The 21,962-nt window shown below is 45.3% G+C and overlaps 1 protein-coding gene across 1 annotated transcript; it reads left to right on the top strand.

The window, feature by feature from the left end:
• Positions 1–607: 607 nt before the first annotated feature.
• BCL9 (BCL9 transcription coactivator) lies at positions 608–21,016 on the top strand. The gene is made up of 7 exons (XM_066621753.1): positions 608–772; positions 2,246–2,562; positions 9,833–10,022; positions 10,673–10,769; positions 10,984–13,219; positions 17,664–17,924; positions 18,888–21,016. The coding sequence occupies exons 1-7, from the start codon at positions 720–722 to the stop codon at positions 19,994–19,996; spliced, it is 4,263 nt and encodes a 1,420-aa protein (XP_066477850.1). The 5' UTR covers positions 608–719; the 3' UTR covers positions 19,997–21,016.
• The last annotated feature ends 946 nt before the right edge of the window (positions 21,017–21,962 follow it).

Genomic DNA, 21,962 nt, shown 5'->3' on the forward strand with positions numbered 1-21,962 from the left:
TCTTACAAATGGATGTGCAGTGGTTTGGGGTGATTATTGATCTTTCTAAAGTAGGGAAGATCTCTTCCCTCCCTTATTTTCTTAATTGGCAGCCATGCGTTATACCAGGGTGGTGATGGTCTGTGATTAAGCTGATAGGTTGATCCTGTAAAACCATTGCTATGGTTCTTAGGAATGATGTGGACTGCATGGTATGTTTGAAAAGCACCAATTGATATGAGACATTTATCTCTGCAGCTGTGTGTTTGTACACAGTTTTGGATTTGACTACAGAGAAACCCCCCCCCCCCTTATCTGTTAGATCTAGCACACCTGGTTATTGCTTAAGTATGGTAATATTCAAAAAAGCATTGCAATTGGAATGTGCATGCAGGTTCCATCTGGCTCAACATCTTATCTCTTTCAGTTAAAAGGTGGAGAAATAGTCATACACTGATTGTTTTTACTGGTCTTTTGATCTGTGGCTGGTTTGCTGCAGTGTGCCCTGGAGATGCGAGACTTCCTCACAGCAGCAGGAGTCACATATTTGGAGAATGCTGGAGCTGCAAGAGGGAAAGGCCCAGTGCAACAACAGAGAGAAGCAAAGAGGAAAAAGACAAGCAGGCCGACAGCACTGAAGAAAGCACGGGATAGAAGGTGCTTTAGAACTGCCAGCAGCAACCGAGGAACTTGACAAGAACCTGTCAGTGTGTGTGACTGTGTGCTTAGGATTTCTGTCAATGCATTCCAGTAACCCCAAAGTGAGAAATTCCCCATCAGGAAATGCCCAGAGGTAAGTGGATTACCCTTCACTGACCTCTGTGAGGGACACTGAACTGTTGGCAAGCTAGACCTTTCTCAGACCTGTGTTATTTTACCAGGCATGGCTTGTCTTTGCAACCTTTTCAGGTCAATTATTTATACTCTTCAGACCAAAGGGTTTCTGAGTTGTATCCTAAGTTCCATGAAGGCAAGGCATTCTGCTCCTGCAAGGAGGAAGGGGATGATGTTGTCAATCCCCCCTTCAGCCTCCAATGCCTGTTTATCCAATCTGCTTGACAGGACACCTTGCTGCTACTTCCATTCATGGGAAAGGTAAATATTGTAACACACAATAGGAAGTGCTCCTGTGCCAGTTCTCTGTGTTTAGTGTTCAGGACGAAACTGGCTTCTTTAATCAGAGGGAACACAAATTTTGACCATATGGTTTTAAAAAATGCATTTGTCAAGCTTCAATAGTTTGATAGGAATTCAAAGCTACTTTCCTTAAGATAGCCTAGCTTGTGGCAAGATAGGGTGTTTCCTCTGCCATGTTATTGGTCTAGCACATAGTAACTGAAAGTTGACTTGTTTGTAATGTTTAACCAGTGATGTACATTTTACAGCCTGCAAGTGTTCTGTTCACCTGAACAATATAATAGCAGAAGAAAACTTGCATGATACCCTGGATCAGGAAGAAACTTTCCTGTTCACAGGAACCGATCTAGGCTAAATTGCCTTCAGTCTGTGATAATTGCAGAAGCTGCATCCCCATTTGCATTGCAAAATGTTTACAGTGGCTGCTGAATGTAATGCATGAAACAGCATTGAGGCATTTTATATTCTCCCCACCTGTACAACATTGGGAACTGTGTACAGTAGGAATTTAGTTCAACACATTTATGGCCTGCCCTTATTTTTGGAGATGTAATTTTTATGCATATAATTTGAGCAGAAAGGCAATTGGAAGTGTTTTTGTTTTTTTTTCCAACTACTACTGTTAGACTGATAACTTACGTTAGAAATTGAGAATTGAGCATAATTTAATTCTGGTCTTCTGAGCAGGTTGAACTTCCTTGAATTAGATTGTCTTCTGACAAACTGTGTTTAAATCCAGATGGGTAGCATTATGAACTTTATGGTCCCCTGCTTATTTATTTTGTGCCGATCTTGGTGTGAGGCATGTCTTTGTACATAGAAACCATTGTCTTTATTGACAGAAGCCACAGAGGTAGATTTCCATGTGACTGACTGGTTCCTAGAGTCTGGGTGGCTGCTGCTTTGCTCCTTTTCCTCAGGTAGTGATACCTCAGACCCTAGATAGCAGGACTTTTTTTTACATTTCTGAAATAGCAACCGGATGACGTGAACTATACAGATTAACTTAACACTTTGGTGTCTGCCATACTGTTGAGAGATTAAGGTAGTTGTAGCTGCTGACTAAATTGGCATTCTTATCTATCTACTTTAATTACAAATACACTTTCCCCTCATTTTTCTTTTCCAGTAGTCCTAAATCGAAGCAGGAGGTGATGGTCCGTCCCCCTACAGTGATGTCACCATCTGGCAATCCCCAGCTGGACTCTAAATTCTCTAATCAGGGTAAACAGGGGGGCTCTACGGGCCAATCGCAGCCCTCTCCCTGTGACCCTAAGAGTGGGGGCCACACACCTAAAGTGCTCCCAGGACAAGGAGGGAGCATGGGGTTGAAGAACGGGTCTGGCAATGGTTCAAAAGGGAAAGGAAAAAGAGAGAGGAGCATTTCAGCAGACTCATTTGAGCAGAGAGATACTGGAACTCCCAGTGATGACTCTGAAATCAAAGGTATGTCTACTAGAAATATGGACGACTGTTAATTTTGGCTGAAAGCCTTTGTAACTAATCCATCTCTTGTGTATTAATTTGATTTTGCTCCTAACTGTAGGAATGGAGCAGAGTGCAGTAAGTAAATTCTATATATTAATACGAAGGAAGTTTGTTAAAAAAAAATTGAGACAGAAGAGTTAGTCCTTTATAACATGGGTCCAGGATACTTGAATTTCCTTCCACATGAACCTTTCAGCACTCTGCATTTGTTGTTGGAGGCTCTGTTTTCATGACTTAGTGCTCTTGGAGAATGGTTTGAACACAGCTCTTGGCCTATTCAGTGGTAGTCCCCTGTCAGGTGGTGGCTTGAATGACCTGACACTGTCTACCTTTAAGTGGGCAGGAAAGATGTTTCTTTGTGTGTTTGGTTTTTCCATGGGTAGCATGTTTCCTTTTTTGTTCTATCCTCTGCTGGATTGTGACTAATGGCTCAATCTTTATCCCCCACTTTAATACTTGGGACACTGTCCCGTTATAAATTAGCCACAGATGTGCAGAGTGTGCCGCTGGTGGCCATTTTGAAGCTGTAGTTGTAAAGTGGCAGGAGCATCAGCAGCCTGCTTCCATGGCCAGTGACCTGTTCTGGTCAGGTAAGCAGGCATGGAGGTGAGCAGGGAAGGGGAGGAACAGGGTGGGTATCTGGGCTGCCAGGAAGTGTGTTGGGGGCAGACAGCAGTGGTGGTTGGTGGCAGTGGCACTGTCAATATACTATACCCTATTGGCAGGGTAACCAGATGTCCTCTTTTTCCAGGACATGTCTTCTTTTTTTAATCTCATGTTGTGGAAAAGAACTTAAATATCCCCCTTTTCCTGTGAGCGAGCCCCTGCAGGAAGCGCATAGCCTTATTAATAATTTATATGTAATATAGTTATAAATTTAGTTGGTAATATAGTGTTTAACCACATAAAATCAATATTTGAGTGCTTTTAGCTTTTATTTTGCCTTGTCCTACATTTTTCTTGGATGTCCTACATTTTGGATGCCTTGTCTTCTTGTTATGATATCTGATTACCCCTGCCCCTTGCTGGCCTAAGAATGGATGCAGTTCTGAGTAGACCCATAGGGTGATGGGGGTCTTACCTGGGTATTGGGGAACAAAAGTTCACTTACCCCAAAGACACATCTTGATTACACCCCCCCCCCCCAAAAAAAAAGAATTGCTGTGTGCAGCTGCATCAGCAGTGGTGGCAGAGGATAGGATTGGGCTGTTCTTGTGACTGTTAGACTTATTTGTAAGTCTTATTTGTAAGCTACTATGATGATCCTCTGAATCGGGCTGAAAGGCGAAATAGAATTTCCTAAATAAGTTTCAGCAAAAGGAGCCCCCTGCAAGAATTTGGATTCTAAAAGTTGTCATGCTGAGCCATGTAAGTTAGTAAAATCAAGCATAACTAAGTCTAAAGAACATATTGTTTTTTAATGATCAACCGGGAGAAGGAGCCCATGGTATACTATAGACTTCTGTGGCTATTCCATAGTGGACCTCTCCCAGAGACAGTTTCTTGCTATGCAAAAGAATGGACTGCAGCTTCCATAAGTGTAAAAGGGAAAGCCCTGTTTGCAACACTTGGATGCCATCTATAATTGACATAGTACGTGCATTATATCTGTGGTTCTCCAAGTCTGAGCCCAAGTACTTTTGTAAGCATTAAAGTTTGTTTCAGTTAGTTTAAACAAGCTTTATGTTGGCTTAAACAGGGCTGGTTAAGCAGTTTATTTTATTTGTTCAGTGGATATTGTGTTGCATTATCCTTGCGATTGAATGGTTAAAAATTTTGTCAAGGAATATAAATTCCTTCCGAGGGAGCTTAGAAGGAATGGAAAAAACTTGCAAAAGAACAGAGTTGCTCATGGGTTCCCTTTACACAGCCTTTACCACAAACAGGGGTAAGTAGCTTCCTGTGTGTTGTGAACTGGGCAAAAGTGGGTTTTTATTTTTTTGCTTTTTGGCCCAATGCAGATTGGTGTAGAGAGACTTCTTTTATTTGTCAGTGCCTCTCTAGCAGCAGTTCTTGTGCTAAAGCAGGGGTGGTTAACCCACAGCACGCCACGTGCCACTTTTTATGTAGAGAACCTTGAATGTGCGACTCCACCAGCGTACCAAGGGTGGGGCAGTCGGTGCTGGGTGTAAAATGTGCTACTTAGTGACCAGTAGACCAACCCCCCACCCCCCCGGAATCTCAAGGTGGGCACCAGGTCTACCCATTGCTTTGAGTGGCTACTGAAAGCCAAGAGTAGACCTAGTTTCTGAATACCCAAAAGGTAGACCTGGACTCCACCAGGAGATCTTGAGGCAGTGTGCCATTTATAAAGTGTCCGTGTGCAATTAGTGGCACGCGTGCTGCGGTTGACCACCCCTGTGCTAAAGACTGGTGCCTATTTCTGTGCACACCATCTCAGCAAGGTTGGCTCTGGTGAGCAATCAGGAAAGACTCTCACAACTGGTAAATAGATGGCTGCCCTCTCAACGTGTTTGAGGTATGTAATGGAGTGGAGGGATAGGGAAATTCTGGGTATCTCAGGTGGACCAGTAGTTGGAGGAAGTAGAGGTTTTGGAGTGTGGGGAGGAAGTTGGAACAGAAGGATAAAAAGGGAGAGAGGTTCCTGTGGTTGGAGTCTCAGGAAAAGACTGCATTAGATCTTCTGTAGCCTGAGAGCCCCTCTGCAGACTAAAATCACTTCACCCACTTTTGTTGTGGGAACTAGACTGTCTTATCGAATAGCTTAATTTGGGTGTTAAACTCATTTCATACAGTGGGGCAAATGGCATTCATGGTGCCTGCTGAGGACTAGAACTGAGATTGTTAACCAGGAAGTGATGTCGTTAAACAGAAAGCCAGAAATAAGCACTTTATTCTCCCATAGGAACTCAGCAGCAAATGACAGAAGAGAAAGTATGTAAATCAGGATCATATTTCCAAGATATGAGAGAACCTAATTATCATGTGGGGCTGCCCTTTCAGCAGCACTGTTTCTGCTGAGGTATCACTTTGCAGCTCAGCTCTGTGAAGTGACACCATGGCAGAAGTTGGGCTCTCCCAGCTCCTCTGCAGTCTCTGCATCTCACCCCTCTTGGTCTGCCCCTTCCCCTGTAGTATTCCGTGTCTTCTGAGGTCTTCTTCCTCTTCCCAGAGTCTTGGCAGAAGTGGTGTTGCTGAAGTTCAGTGCTGAGAGATCCTTGTTATTGCATGGATCAGATAATGACCTTCTGTGAGTCATATGTGACCCGTGGGCCTTATGTCTATGCAATTTTCAATGTTTTTCATCTCCTGGCACACTGACAAGGTGCTAAAATTGTCAAGACACACCATCAGACAATTGACAAGGCAGATACCACACTGCTGGCCAGGGGCTCACGTCCCCTAATGGCCAGGGCTGCATTAAGCTAGTGTAGGGCCTGTAGCATATAAAGGGGCCCTGTTACACTCCCTCCCACCCCTGTTCCGCCCTCCCCCCACCCCTCTGCTGCTTACGCAGAGCTTACCTACTCTGAGGCCACTAGTCTTTCATGGGTACCGGCAGGTAAGCACAGGTCTTCCTGCCAGTTCCTCAGATTCTTCCACTGTCACATGTTTTCTGGCATGTGTGTAATTATGCACCACGGAGCTCCCCTGACATGTAAATAGGGTTGTTGCCAGATTGTGAGATGCTGATTTCACCAGACATAGCTTGTAAACATTTAGTGTTTATAAAAATGTGAGGCCTGTAGTGTATGCTACTTTTGCTTCTAGGTGGATCCGGTCCTGCTAATGGCCCTAATAATATATGACCTCCCTCAAACTCTCATGGCACACCCACAGAGCATTCACAGCACACCAGTGTGCCATTGCACAGTGATTGAAAATTGCTGGTCTAACTAGTACAGCTAACTCGAGCACTGTTGGAGACCTAGGTTTGGTAGTTGTGATTTTTACAGGTGTATGTTTCACTTAGAGGGCTTGGACATTCCCATAATTCCTTAAAGTAGTTTAAAAATAAAATGATTTGGTTCATTCACATATAGCACTTACCCAGAAAGGAGGAAAATTACAGGCACTAAGCATGTCATCAGTTTCACTGCACATGAGACAGACAATGGAAAATAGTGGGGGGTTTGTAGATCAATGGTGAGGCTGTGGCTGGGATGAAGATTAGCAGGCTCAGTTTGCTGAATTGGGAGCCATGTGTTGTGGGAGCCAAGTCTGGGCAAATCTCCTGATTAAAGCAGGGTTCAAAGACAGAATCTTGAAGCGCTTGAAGCTAGCCTTGAACTAGGCCAGGGCTTGGATTCGTTTGGGTGAGGGAAGCAGGGCACGAGACCTGAAGTTGCTTTCCTGGAGAGAAGGGGCACTCAGTGAAGTGGCTTACAAAGGATGTCTGTCTAACCCACAGTGGCTTTGATTACATGCAGAACAGAGGCTGGAAAGGAGAAGGAAGTTGGGCTACTAATCTTGGTTGCCAGCTTGGTGCAGTAGTCCTTAGAGGTGAGGTTAGCTTTGTGCAGCACCAAGAGTGTACTTAGGGCCCAATCGTATCCAACTTTCCAGCACCAGTGCAGCTGCAGTGCAACCCCAGGGTAAGAGAACAAATGTTCCCATGTGATGCAGTGCACACCCCATTGGCACAGCTGCACTTGCACTAGAAAATTGGATAGGATTTGGCCCTTAGTTGCTTGTCTGTCAGCACAAAAGACAGCCTTCATCCTGCTTTGCTGTCAAAGATGAAAGACAGCAAGGGTTTAGTGACCCTGGTCTTTGTTTTTCCACCATAGAATCTTCTTGATCTTTGTGTACTGGACTCATCGGGGGATCTTTCTTTGTTAGTTGATGGTTCTCGATGGATGATGACTTTGCACCAGACTGAGGGTGTGGCAGTTAGCTCAGGAGGTGTGTTATAGCCATGGGAGTTGGTAAAGATAGCTAAAACTGGGTAACTTTTGTTTTGCTAACAACTTGTTTTCCTAGGCCAGGGAGCCCTTGGAGGTGGCTTTTGTCACAGGTCAAACTTGCTTCAACAGAATTTTAGAGCAGGCAAAGTTCTAGTCTAATGGGGGAAGATGGCTCTGATATATCAAAATTGTGGCCTACCTCTTTCCATCAGCCTTGGAGGTGGCATCACACTACTGGCCTGGGCCATACTTTCCTAGCAGTCTCCTCGCACCAGATACATGTGTTCTCCTTGCACACCTCCAAATCTGGATCAGGCCAAAGACTCCTTTGGCATCCTGATTCTCTAAATGGTGGTCCACCAGTTGCTTTTGCGAAGGGAAACCATTCTTCCCTTCTACAACCAGCATTTTGAGGCATTCTGCTGTTGAATTGAGAGGTAGTTTGATGGTCTGGCTTGGTGTAAGACAGCCTGCTAGGTTCCTTCGACAATTGCTTTTGTGTGTTAAACTTGCAGGCAGGATCTGTGTATTTAATATTTGTACAGTGCCTAGCAGTTTCCTATACGGGGAGGCCCTGTATCTGCACTTTCAGTTAACCATAGATTGGATCCGCAGGGCCCTCCATGTCCCCATTGGGCATGCCCTTTGGAGGTGAGGGGAGTTGGGCTAGAAAAGACACTGTCCTTGGGTGAAGAGGAAAAGTCACTCTCCCCCCCCCCCCACTTGATATGAGAGGAGCACCACCTGAAAAAGTCTCTTGCCCAGTGCAGGGGATATGCCTTTAAAAAGCCTGGGGAATCTTCCCCAGCTCTCCTAATGCCTTTTAAAGGCATAAAAACATCACCTCTGGCTTTGTTTTTTTACTTTAAGCAGTCATTCTGAGGCCAACATAGGCCATGGGTAGATGTACACAGCCTTTACAAGGCTCAGAATACCCTCCAGAGGCGAAGGGAGCCCAGCTCCCCTTGTCCTTGAAGGTGGGGGAGGGGTGTCCTTGGGTATTTGCAGTTTTAGTTAACCATGGGGCGTTCAGAAATGGAACCCCCGTGGATTCTGGGGCATGCCTGTACAAGGATAACAATCATTAAAAGTTTTGCAGCTGAGGATAAGTTAATTACAGCTCTTTTGTTTTTCATTGGCACCTTTGTGATTGGCACAAATTTAAGTGTCTCCAGTCCAGTGTCTCTCCCGTTAAGGTGGTAGTGATTGATGTGGGTTAGCCTTATGTTGGGGTAAGTATGTGTGTGCATATTATAAAATGTATCTTAAATATGTGTGCAGACACCTGTGGAGTTGTGGAAGAGCATTTTATGCAAGTGAGCAATGTAAAAGGTTTGATAGCTTTGCTGATGATAGGATTCTATGCCTTCATTCTAATAAACCTATAGGAATCTCTCTTGTGGGATGCATGAAGACCAACAAAGGTTACCCACAGTATATGCCCTACATATTCTAAAATAGAACAATGCAAAGTGGTAACGAGCAAAATAGAACTTGTAGTACAACTGGGAAGAAATAGTTTGATGTAATAATAATAATAATAATAATAATAATAATACTGTATTTATATATACCACTTTTCTGGTATGCTTTTTTCATTTTATTCAAGGCGGTTTATATAAGCAGGCTTTCTCCAAACCCCTGAGGCAGTGGTTCTCAAACTCTCTGAGAGAGTTTGAGAGCCACTAAGTACTTGCGTGGGCGGGGGGAAGGCAGTGGCGTGATCCCCAGGATCACGCCACTGCCTCCTCCCTGCCTCCAGGCTGCCCCCACCCCTTAAGGGGGCAGAGGCCAGGGCTCAGAGGCTAGGGTGTCGCAACGCCCAGTTTGAAAAGCCCTGCCCTGAGGGTTTTTTTTACAATAAACAAAGAAGTTCTGTCTTTCAAGAACTACATTTCAGATGGATTTTTTTTAATGTCTGGTCATCATTCTGACCGTGTTGCCTCCTGCTCTGACAAACAGCTGCAATGGGCTTCTTGTCTCCCACTCATGAGAGCTCAGCTAAGCTCATCAGCTTTGAGGTCTTGCTGAAGCTTCCGGGGATCTTGAACTGCTGACCTTCAGATATTGTCTTCGGGCTTAATAGCGGCTCTACCCTCTAGACCAGACCTTCTGCCCATAGTAGTAGTAGACGTGAGCTCCCAGCTAGTAGAGGAGTATGGTAAATGGTGAGTAGTAGATGTGACACCCAACTTGAGGTTAGGAACTTGTAGAGATACTGGGGGATTGACACAGGGAACTCTTGTTGTGATTTCACCACATCTGGAATGAATGTGGGATTAAGAGTGAATTAAGGAGAAATGGGAATGGAGTTTCTGTATCTTTTTGAAACTGAGACCTATTTCCTTCTTCTTTGCAAGATATTGGCTCTGCTGAGCATGCAAAATCACAAGATTCCCAGCACACTGCGCACTCTGTGGCTCCTTCAAATGCTTCAGCACCACAATCTTCCACGCCTTCCCATGGTCAGACTGCCACTTCGGAGCCAGGCAGCATGCAGAAGACGCCATCCAAAGTGGTCTATGTCTTTTCAACAGAGATGGCTAATAAGTAAGTGAATCTGAAGTTACCTTTAACGTAATTTCATGTTGCTTCTGATGTGAGGAGAACTTCACACAGAGTTCTACATGGTTATTCCTATCTTACATGGGTTTGTTTTGCCACTTAGTATGTCAAAAAATGACAGCTGATCATGCTTTCCTATTGTGAATACAATTGGTGAAATGGATGTACATGTATGTCCATCTCATGAGGCAGCGCATGCCTTAAGAGTTCCTTTTTTTTTAACCCTGAAATAGAATCCATGTAAGTAAATAAAAAGCATCACTTCTTGTTGGGAGCACAGTACTTAAAGATCTCTTTAAAGGGAAAGCTAGAGAGGGGAGGAGTTCAGTGGAAGGGTACCATCATTTTCAGCTCCTCCCCATTGATGGTCTTCCCTTTGCCAAACCTTACCTTTTGAATAAAGATGTTTTGCTTCAATTTTCCAACTTGTTCGGGCAAACTTGTAGCATCGACTACTTGAATGAACGCATAACACGAAATTGCAGTGCAGTAGATGTATATATGCAAGGCTCCCCCCCCCCCCCGTCGCCCTCTGTGGTCTCAACCACAGAGATTCAATACTTTGTCCCTGGCTTCTGTGACTGAGAAACTGACATGCTTGGTGATGTTTTGGCTGCATATGTTTATCTTCTCAGGGCTGCAGAAGCTGTGCTGAAGGGGCAAGTGGAAACCATTGTGTCCTTTCACATTCAAAACATCTCTAACAAGGCAGAACGAAACACTGTACCTTTGGTAGGTAACCTTTTTTGCAAATGGAGAGGAAAATTATGGAAATGGAGGGTTGTTGGTGGGAGAGAAGAGGCTGCAACTAAGCTCATTGTTACCTGGAGCCACATGCTTCAACTTGAGAGGTTAAATTGGTCAATGGTAGCCTTAAAACTTGGATTTTGTAGTTTGTTACTTGTTCTGTTCAAACTAGTTAGTTAAAATCTTACTTGTTTTTCAGAACACTCAGATTCCACCGCTCCGAAATGAAACAAAGCCCCAGGCCCAATCACAGCTGCCTGCTTCCCAAGAGCAGACTCCTCCCCAGAATCCCAAAATGCAGCAGACTCCACCCATTCCAGTTCCAGCACCAGTACCCAAATCTACTGGCCCCCCTTGCCCTATTGACCAGGACAATCCTGGGTTAGACAGTAAAGTGATGTCTGCAGGAAGTCCTGCAAACTCCACCCCATTGCAAACAGAAGGATTTGGGCAAACATCAACCCCTAATAATCGAGCAGTTAGCCCAGTCTCCCAAGGGAGCAATAGTTCTACTGCAGACCCTAAAGGCCCCAACCAGCAGGTATCTGGAGGGGACCCACCAAACATGGGTGAAAATCCAGATGGACTGTCGCAGGAGCAGCTGGAACATAGAGAACGTTCACTGCAGACGTTACGAGATATTCAGCGTATGCTTTTCCCGGATGAGAAAGAGTTCACTGGAGGCCAAACAGGGGGACCTCAGCCAAATTCTGGTGTGCTGGATGGTCCCCAAAAGAAATCTGAAGGCCCAATACAGGCCATGATGGCCCAATCCCAAAGTTTAGGTAAAGGGCCAGGGCCCCGGACAGAAGGAGGGACTCCTTTTGGCTCCCAAGGACACAGAGAGATGCCCTTTTCACCAGATGAAGTTGGGCCACCATCCATAAACTCTCAGTCTGGTCCTATAGGACCAGACCATCTGGATCACATGACTCCTGAGCAAGTGGCATGGCTGAAGTTGCAACAGGAGTTCTATGAGGAAAAGAGGAGAAAGCAAGAACAGGTTGTACAGCAGTGTTCTCTTCAGGATATGATGGTTCACCAGCATGGGCCTCGAGGGTTGGTCAGAGGCCCCCCACCTCCATATCAGATGACCCCTGGTGAGGGCTGGGGACCTGGTGGTCCAGAACCCTTTTCTGATGGCATGACTATGTCCCATTCACTGCCCCCAAGGGGCATGGCCCCCCATCCCAACGTCCCTGGCAGTCAGATGCGTCTGCCTGGATTTGCTGGAATGATAAACCCTGACATAGAGGGTCCCAATGTCCCAAATGCTACATCTAGACCTGGTCTTTCGGGTGTCCCTTGGCCAGAAGATGTGCCAAAAATTCCTGATGGTCGAAATTTTCCTCCTGGGCAGGGTGTGTTCAGTGGTCCTGGCCGAGGGGAGAGGTTTCCAAATCCTCAAGGCTTGCCTGAAGATATGTTTCAACAGCAGTTGGCAGAAAAACAGCTAGGGCTTCCCCCTGGTATGAGCATAGAAAATATCAGGCCTGGCATAGAGATGAACCGGATGATTCCCCCTCAGAGACACATGGAGCCTGGCAATAACCCCATGTTTCCACGAATGCCAGTTGAAGGATCCATGAGTCCCTCCAGAGGAGATTTCCCCAAAGGGATGCCTCCTCAGATGGCGGCTGGTAGGGAGTTGGAATTTGGGATGGGCCCTGGTAACTTGAAGGGGGATGTGAATCTGAATGTTAACATGAGTTCCAATCCCCCGATGATACCTCAAAAAATGAGGGAAGCTGGAGTGGGCCCAGAGGAGATTATGAAAATGCGCCCAGGTGTCTCAGAAATGCTCCCCTCTCAACAGAAGATGTTGCCCTTGCCATTTGGTGAGCACCCACAGCAGGAGTATGGAATGGGCCCAAGACCTTTCCATCCAATGACTCAGGGCCCAGGGGCCGGTCTCCGGAATCATAGAGAACAAATAGGGCCTGACCAAAGGACTAACAACCGGCTTAGCCACATGCCGCCACTACCTCTGAACCCCTCCAGTAACCCAAACAGCCTCAACACTGCTCCTCCAGTTCAACGCAACCTCGGACGCAAGCCCTTGGATGTCTCTGTTGGTGCCAGCCAGGTTCATTCTCCGGGCATAAATCCACTGAAGTCCCCCACAATGCGCCAGGTCCAATCTCCCATGCTGGGTTCTCCTTCTGGGAACCTTAAATCTCCTCAGACTCCATCCCAGCTGGCAGGGATACTTGCAGGTCCAACTGCTGCAGCTGCCGCTGCTTCAATCAAATCTCCCCCTGTTATGGGTTCTGCCGCAGCCTCTCCTGTCCATCTCAAGTCTCCGTCCCTCCCTGCACCTTCTCCTGGATGGACTTCATCTCCTAAGCCTCCATTGCAGAGTCCTGGAATTCCCCCCAACCACAAAACGTCTCTCACTATGTCTTCGCCAGCCATGATGGGGAACGTTGAGTCAGGTCAGTTTTTGTTTTGTTTCCCCAAATTTCTGGTTAATTGGGTTATTACCTTTTTAAAATTGCTTGATCTTTTAATAGCAGCCACAAATGTAACAAGTCAAGCTGCTTCTGGTATAGTGAGGTGGGAAAATCTTATTTACTGAATTTCTGAGTATCAAGTTGCTGTTCAAAGCCACCAAAGCAGGGCTAGAAAAAAGATTGCAACAGTACTGGCTTAATTATGGACATCATGTGCTGTGACATAATTAATGTGTGGGCCCAAGCACATTGCCTCGCACAAGCTTCAGATTGACTGCAGGGAGTTCCTGGGGCAAGCTGTGGCCCTACTGTTAGCATATTCCTTGGTTCATTCTTAGGAAGGATGCCACAGCTCAACAGCAAATGGTGATCCCAGCTGGGAAGCTTTGAGGGAGTTGCCAGGAGATCAGAAGGGGATAGAACCAGAGATGGGCAGGAAGGAGAATACAGAAAGGAGCCAGGAATGGAAGGAGAGAGCTTGGAAGTTGATGGGTAGAGTGGAGGAAAGGACAACTTTGAGATGGGGTGGGGGAGAGCAAGAAGGCTAAATAAGAGGACAAAGGACTGCTTGGGCAGGAGGGGAAGGGAGAGAGACCCAAACTTCCACTGGGGAAAAGTGCCAGAGTGATCTCCTTCAGCCTCAGATGGCTAAAATAATGGGCTGACCTCCCCCCCCCCATTAGCTGAAGCCTCAGGAACCCCTCTTCCTATAGGACAGAGGCAGCTCCCCTGAGCTAGTGGGATGGGCAGCAGGACTTGGAGATAATATGCCCCCACACTCGAGCTTACCCCAAAAGAAACTCCTTCTGAAAAGGGGCTGGTGGGCAAAGTCACTGACCAAAGAAAGTCTCTAATGGACTTGGGCCTAACCCTCATGGGAAGGGTGTACCTTTCTGTGACACAAAAATAAACCTCCTACACAGTATCTCTTTTTGTGTCTTGGTAATCATTCTTCAAGGGCAGTATGTCCTATCCCGGTCTGTACAATGTGCACCTGCCCCATGGGATGACCATTTGGATGCAGGGGGCACCACAGTGCCCAAACCAGTTGATTTCATCAGGTATGATAAACATGATTATTCATATACAAGAATCCTGTTCAGTTTGAAGTAGGGTGTCCTGGAGTACTAACTGTAACCTCCTCTGTAACCTCCTGAAGTGAGGAAAATGTGTGTAAAGATAAGAATACCTTGCCTAAATCCTGCACAGCTGTTAGGTGGTTATATTTCTTACAAAAACTTAGAACAGATTTTATTGTACATCACGGAATGATTTTTTGATATTTTTATGCTGTAGAAATGCATTGCTTTAGGTTTTTGAAACAAGAAAACGGTGTGTGTGTGTGTGTGTGTGTGTGTGTGTGTGTTCATGTAGGTTCATTTTTTATTAAACTCTTTTTGTGTTGTTTGTCTTTGGCATCACAAGTCTCTTCCCCCTGCAGGAAGTCTTAACACTGTACCTGGGGTTGAGCTGTATTGTGAATTGTTAGGAAGATGCCACTTGGGATGCTGCATGGATTTTGCCATTTCTCCAAACGTATCCCCTGTCACCTGATTCACATGGTCTTGTTTGCCCTGCAGAATTGCAAGCCCTATTTAATCTTCCAGATTTATAGCATAAAAGCAATTGGCTGTTCTTATCATGCTAGGTTCTAATAAAGCAAGTCCCCAGTGTGCAGTGTTTGCATGCAGTTGTTTGATGGAGTCAGCCTTGGGAGCTCTTCAGTCTATGAAATTGCATTATTCCAGGAATTAGAAGGCAGCCGGGCTGTTTGGTTACATTGCCCTCTAGTGTTTCAGAGTAATCACTGCAATGGCACACGTGCTTTGTCAGTGGTGGAATGCTTCTGTAGCTCTGAGGCAGGCTATCCTAAGCACTTCTAAGCCTTAGTGTGGTAAAGCCGTTTTAAGGTTTGTTACTATACATGTACACTTCCCAGATTCTGAATAAATTGCGTGCATTCTCTTTTTTGCACTTAGATGAAACTTGGATGTGAGACAGCAGGGACTTTAGAAACTTAAGAACATTGGATATCACGCTGGGAACAATTGGCATTGGAATGATGCAGAGAAAATGATGCTGTCCTGGTTGTTAGGAATGTCTTGTTGGCTTTTTTTCAAATTAGAGTATAGGCAGACCATCTCAGTTTCATTCCAGGAAACTAGAATGAGAGCCTACTTTTAAGATATGGGCCTAAAGTAGGAAATATTAACCATCCTGTGGACATCTGAACTGATTGCTTATGGTACACTTCTGAATATTTTATTTGCCTTGGGTTGGTGAACAAATAGATTTGAATATTTAAATTTATATGCTGCTTTTTGCCCTCAAAGTGGCATAGAGTGGCTGAAGCCTCAGGTACTGTCCAGGAACCCCTCTTCCTGTAGGACAGAGGCAGTTCCCCTGAGCTAGTGGGATAGGCAGCAGGACTTGGAGATAGAACACTTGCTGAAAACTTTAGAAAACTTGCCAATGTCATAACAAGGAAAAGCAATAAAATGCCAAGACATGCAGGCAGTGAGAGCCATGAACACAGATTCAGGTTGGAACTTGTGTAGCTTCAAAACGTCACTGTTAAATGTGCTGTAACTTCTGAGCTCTCTCTCTCTGTGATCAGTTTTGCTTTGTGTGTGGGTTAATAAAGGTGCCTTTACTACACCTGTAGTTCAAACACTTTTCACTTTTTTCCCCTCTCACTTGCATTTATTAAAGTGGATCTTCTCAGGTACTTGCTTTCTCTTGGGCCCATCCTCAAGTAATAACTCTAACTGTAGTTCTATTCTGCTAACCACTCATCATAGGGAGGGCCCATTTACAGCTTTTACTTGGCAGATCGGTCCATGTTTTTCCAAGACCTTGGGACTGAGCAGACTGTATAGTTGGCATGGCTGACTGTGAATTTATAGATGTTTTACAAAGGGCAGATGAGTGAAAATGAAGAATGTTTGCCTCTTTTTGGAACTTCTGGTTTTTCTCTTGAATATTTGGTATATTGGCCAAAGACCCAATAAGAGAAAGCTACCATAGTTGGAATTTGAATGCTGTATTTGTTGGAGAGTGACTTAAGCAGTTTCTGCTCAATTGCATATATGCAACAGCGACTAAATGTGTATACCTGTGGGCCAGGCAAAAATGACCAACATCTTGGAGCCCTGGATGACTGTGCTATTGATCCAGTTCAAAAAGCTGTCTCTGAGTTGTACAAAGAGAGTGTGGGTTGGGAGGAAGGCTCCTGGCTATAGTGTAGAGAGGGTTGTCCAAACATTTTGGCAAGAGGGTCACATCTCTCTGACACTGTTTTGGGGGCCGGTAAAAAAATAAGTAAATTACATTTCAAATTTGAATAAATTTACATAAATGAATTTATTAGAGATGGAACTTATATGAGTGAATAAAAGTCTTGCAGTAGCTCAAGGCCTATAAAAGACCTTGCAGAAAGCAAGGCCAGCCTTTCCATAGCTGCCACTGCTGCATCACAGATGAGAAAACAGCAAGTAGTGGAGGGAGCCCTCGTCCCACAGCTCAGGTGAGAGGTTGAACAGCCATCCTCACACTGAGAGCAGGCATTGGGCCAGCATGGGCTCCTGCAAGTCTCTGGAGGGCCGGAGGCTCATTGGAGACTGGGGGCTCCCCGTGGGCCAAATTGGGAACCCCTGAGGGCCGCAGGTGGTCCCTGGACCGGGGTTTGGGCACCCCTGGTGTAGAGCATGTTTGTGAGGGTGGTGCTAAATCACTTGTAGACACCCTGATTTGGGATCAGGCTTTCATATACAGCAGAGTGTTCCCTGGATGCTGTATATGAAAACTTGCCCTTGTTACTGGTTTTGTGTGGCAGGTCTAGAAAAAATCCTGCCTGAGATCTAGAAAGTTGCTGCCAGTCATTAAATAGTTCTGGATTAAATGGAACAGCAGTCTGGCTCAGTATAAAGCAAGTTTGTATGGGAACAGTAGCACCTGACCCCCAGAACATAAGTGGTTGTGTGTGTATTCCTGCAGTGAAACTCCTAGAGCAGCAGTTCCCAAACTGTTAGGATCCACAGCGCTTCCTATGCTGTGAATGCAGTGCACGACTCCTATAAGTAACTGGCGATGATATCATTGCCTGGATGTTTGCCTCTTGATATCATTGCCAGTTACTTCTGAATTTGAAGGCGAGAAATGCCACAACAAACAGAAGTAAGGGGGCCAGGATAGGTGGGCTTTTCTCAGTGTGTGAAAACCATGTGCTGGAGCTCTTCCTGCCACACTGAGCCAACCAACTGCTGTTTGGTACAGTGCAGTATTCCTGCCAGGCGGTGGGCATCCTGCAACACCCTGGCAAGTGCCTTGTGACACCCCAGGGCATTGCTGTGCACAGTTTAGGAACTGCTATCCTAGAGCATTCTGGGTAAAATAGGCTTTAACAACTTGCATTTTATTTTTTCAGGCGGTGCACCTCCCTCAACAGTTAGCCAGGCTGCACCTGTGACTCTTCCTGGAAATCTTCCTTCTAGTAGTCCTTACACAATACCCCCAGAGCCCACCTTGTCTCAAAATCCTCTCTCAATCATGATGTCGCGGATGTCTAAATTTGCAATGCCCAGCTCTACACCGCTCTACCATGATGCTATCAAGACTGTAGCCTCCTCAGATGATGACTCTCCTCCAGCACGTTCCCCAAACTTGCCACCAATGAACAATCTTTCGGGTGAGAAACAAGTGCTCTTGGGGTGCTGTGCCTGGTGGGTAGTGTGTGGTTATGTTCTCCTTGGTTGGAGCAGGGGAGGTGATGAAATTGCTTTCATAAAGCTGTTTCTTTGTGTAGCTTGAGTGTGAATGTATTTATTTTGGCTCACTGAAATAGTCCTATTGAATGTGTAGGGTCAAGAGGTACTTGCTTAAGATGAACCAGGTTGTGTGCCTAATGAGGGGTAACGTAATCAGAGAACTTGTAGGTGATGGTTTTTGTAAGCAGTTATGGAAAAAACATTTTTTCACACTTTTCCAGCAGCAAAACCAATATGCATTTGTTCACACTGCTTTGAACTTGGAAGTCCATTCTCAAACTTTTTGGCCCAGGGGAAAGAAGATCCCTGGGTCTTCCCGGCTCCTGCGAGCTTGAGTCTGTCTCTCAAGTGCTTGTTTCACCTGAGAAGTTCATGGGAGACAGACTCCTTCTAATGTTGATTGATACTGTGAATGTTGAGCTTTGGATCATGTTTGTGTTTACTCTTTTTTTTGTTGTTGTTGTTGGAAGCCACTGTGGAGTCCCTTAGTAGGAGAAAATGTGGATATAAATGTTATACCAACAAACCATACAATTTTTTTTAATTCAAAAACTTTTAAATCAGGGCAAAGAGAATAAAACCATGAGCTTGATCGAGTCCTAGAAAAATCTGCTAGAAGACTCACATTTTCCAGTTTGTTTTAGAGATGCTAATCTCTTCAGATACAAATCACCTTGGGAGGGGGGAAATCCCTAAAATTCAGAGTGAGAAACTAGGTGTTTAGGTGGGTTGGTTCGATCTGGTACTATATGCAGGACTGCTAATGTAGTGATACGGCATCCTTCATAGCAGAGATGCTTGAAGAAAGCAAGATTCTGTTAAGTTCTAGAAAGCTCTTGTATTTGCTGTGGTCTTCTAAACTTAATTCTTTCTGTTTTCTCTAGGAATGGGCATTAATCCCCAGAATCCTCGTGTTTCGGGTCCCAACCAGGTGGGCCCAATGCCAACTCTTAGCCCAATGGGTATGACTCAACCTCTAACTCACAGTAACCAGATGCCCTCTCCAAATGCGATGGGACCCAATATACCTCCTCATGGGGTCCCAGTGGGACCTGGCCTGATGTCACACAATCCAATGATGGGCCATGGTTCCCAAGAGCCTCCAGTGGTACCTCAAGGACGCCTGGGCTTCCCACAGGGGTTTCCTCCAGTACAATCCCCTCCCCAACAGGTGCCATTTCCACATAATGGACCTAGTGGAGGACAAGGCAACTTCCCAGCTGGAATGAGCTTCCATGGTGAAGGACCTCTAGGGCGTCCCACCAGCATGCCCCAAAGTTCAACAGATCCAGCACTTTGCAAGCCTGGAGGTCCTGGGGGACCAGACTCTTTTACTGTCCTAGGAAACAACATGCCTTCGGTTTTTACTGATCCAGAGCTGCAGGAAGTAATTCGCCCTGGAGCCACTGGAATACCGGAATTTGACCTGTCCAGGATTATTCCATCAGAGAAGCCTAGCCAGACGCTACAATATTTTCCTCGAGGGGAAATACCAGGCCGAAAACAGCCACAGGGTGTTGGGCCTGGATTTTCACACATGCAAGGAATGATGGGAGAACAGAATCCAAGAATGGGTCTGGCATTACCTGGCATGGGAGGCCCAGGGCCAGTGGGAACTCCTGATATCTCTCTGGGAACAGCATCAGCTATGCCAGGCCACAACCCAATGAGACCACCTGCCTTTCTGCAACAAGGCATGATGGGACCTCACCATCGGATGATGTCACCAGCACAAACAGCAATGCCTGGCCAGCCCACTCTAATGAGCAACCCAGTGGGTATGATTCCAGGCAAGGACCGAGCTTCTGCTGGGCTGTACAGCCACCCAGGACCTGTGGGTTCACCTGGTATGATGATGTCCATGCAGGGCATGATAGGACCCCAACAGAACATCATGATCCCTCCGCAGATGAGACCCCGGGGTATGGCTGCTGATGTAGGAATGGGAGGATTTAGCCAAGGCCCTGGAAATCCAGGGAACATGATGTTTTAAGCTGCTACGTAAGACTGGATGGTTTTGATCCTTGTTGAGATGAGATTCCGGTCCTGGGAGCTGCCCGAGAGCTCCAGGAGCACAATTTGGCCATGCAATAGGTGAAAACAGACCAGAGGATGCTTTGGAAAATCTCGAATGTATGGAATTACCTGAAAACAAATGAATTCATTTTAACAGGTTGTTTTTTTAAGATTTATTTTTTAAAAATTATTTTTGTGTACTTGGGTATCCTGTGATGGCACCTGCTTTGAGAATCTGTAGCTGTATTTTGAGAATTGCCATTTGTCACAAGTTGCACCATTCTCTGTATGTTTACGTCCTTTGGACTGGCTTCTCCCAGGACTGTTATTTTTGGGGGGTTATTTTTGTGTACTGTACAATATTGTAAAAGGGATTTTAGCAGAGACTTTAGTCTTTGGGGTGAGAGGCTGTTTACTTTTAGGTGGAAAATCCATCTTCAGAACTTTGGACTATTTTCCTTCAACTCCAATGTATAGAAAAACCAAACTACGACCTCAGAGCAGAGTATTAATGAAAAGCACAAAAGGAACTTAAGTTCAGTGAGGGGGAATCTTTTAAAAGAAATAAGTTAAGGACATATTTTTCAAAATTATGGAGTGCTGTCCAGCACCTTTTGTCTCTCCCTCCCACTCTTAAAAAAAAAAGATAAAAATAGGCATCTGAGTCCTCCCTACCCTTTACTGTCTCCTCCTCTGGCAGCTGCAATACATTGTATTATTTGGGGGAGTAAATCTAGGAGAGCCCCTTCTCATACTGGGAGTGTTACTACTTTCAGGAAGAGGCTGGATTTGGACACTGTTACATTCTACAGTAGTCTTACTGTTTCTTAGTCTCCTTTTCTTAGAACCCTCAAGTGACTTTATTAATGTGGGAGTGGAATAGACACTAAAAGTTATCCTGACTTTTTTTGTGGCTATCTTTTTTTGTTCCCCAGCGTAAAACGTTCTCTGTGTAACCTCCATTAAATTTGGTACAAAACCACTTGCCAGGGCTGTGGTGTCAGAAAAATAAAATATATTGTTTCTTACAAAAATGAAACAGTTCATTTCTCTTTTGCCATTATGCATTGTTCAGCCTGTGTTAAGATGATTTCCAAACTCTTCTGCTGTAGCTGGTTATCTGAGTCTGCTCTCCAGTTGCTACCTTCTAGACTGAATTAAAATTTCTGCAGAGGCAGTAACTGTTAGTAAGATTCATCTTTAGCTGTGGCATATGTAAAAAAGGTTGAGTACTTCCAGTAAGTTGGCTCTTATGCATAAGCTACTACAAGTGGTGTCTATTAGAAGAGTGTGCATTTGCTCAGGTAAACTTCGATTGCAAAGTCCCATACATCAGTGTCATCTATCTTTAGCTGAAAAGCAAATGGTTTTCAGTGTCATAGCTTGCAATCTTAGCTAAGGCCTTTCCACTGCAAGAGACTTCCCCCATTACATAATGCATTGCTGAGAGCAGTGGTTCTCAAACTCTCAGGGTGTTTTGATGAGGGTGGGGACTGGGAGTGTGTCCTGCCAGCACTGAGGCTATCACAGTGCCAAGGGATATGCAGAGATAAGGGGGTGGGGTGGGAAGCCTCTATGTGTCTCCCCTCTGCAGTAGTGAGCTCTGATTTGTGATTGGAGCTCCAGTTGCAAATTGGAACTCACTGTTGCAGAGGGAGCTGTGAGCTTCCAGGACCCTCTGGGAGGCTTCTCAATGCCCCAGGTTAAGTCATTTCCCCCCTTAAGGGGGAAATGGCCCCATTTTCCTTTGGTGGGTCAAAACCCACCACTTTAAGTAATGTGGCTGTCTTCAACTAAATCCAGACCCCATTGGTTCATCTAGTTTACCCCATAGGGTTTGAAATGGATATATTTCCAGCCCTTTATACCACCAAGCATGAACTTAAGACTGTAAATAGTGTTCCCTGAAGGTTCTTTCAAGCAGGCAAATTCTGCTATGAGGG

This window comes from Tiliqua scincoides, chromosome 3 (genome assembly GCF_035046505.1).
Source record: "Tiliqua scincoides isolate rTilSci1 chromosome 3, rTilSci1.hap2, whole genome shotgun sequence".
NCBI classification, from domain to species: Eukaryota; Metazoa; Chordata; class Lepidosauria; order Squamata; family Scincidae; genus Tiliqua; species Tiliqua scincoides.

Bases quoted from the DNA above. Each gene is read 5' to 3' on its own strand.
- BCL9 (XM_066621753.1), top strand. From the start codon at position 720: ATGCATTCCAGTAACCCCAAAGTGAGAAATTCCCCATCAGGAAATGCC. The intron at 773-2,245 runs GTAAGTGGATTA...TTTCTTTTCCAG, and splicing joins CCATCAGGAAATGCCCAGAG to TAGTCCTAAATCGAAGCAGG. The intron at 10,023-10,672 runs GTAAGTGAATCT...TTATCTTCTCAG, and splicing joins TCAACAGAGATGGCTAATAA to GGCTGCAGAAGCTGTGCTGA.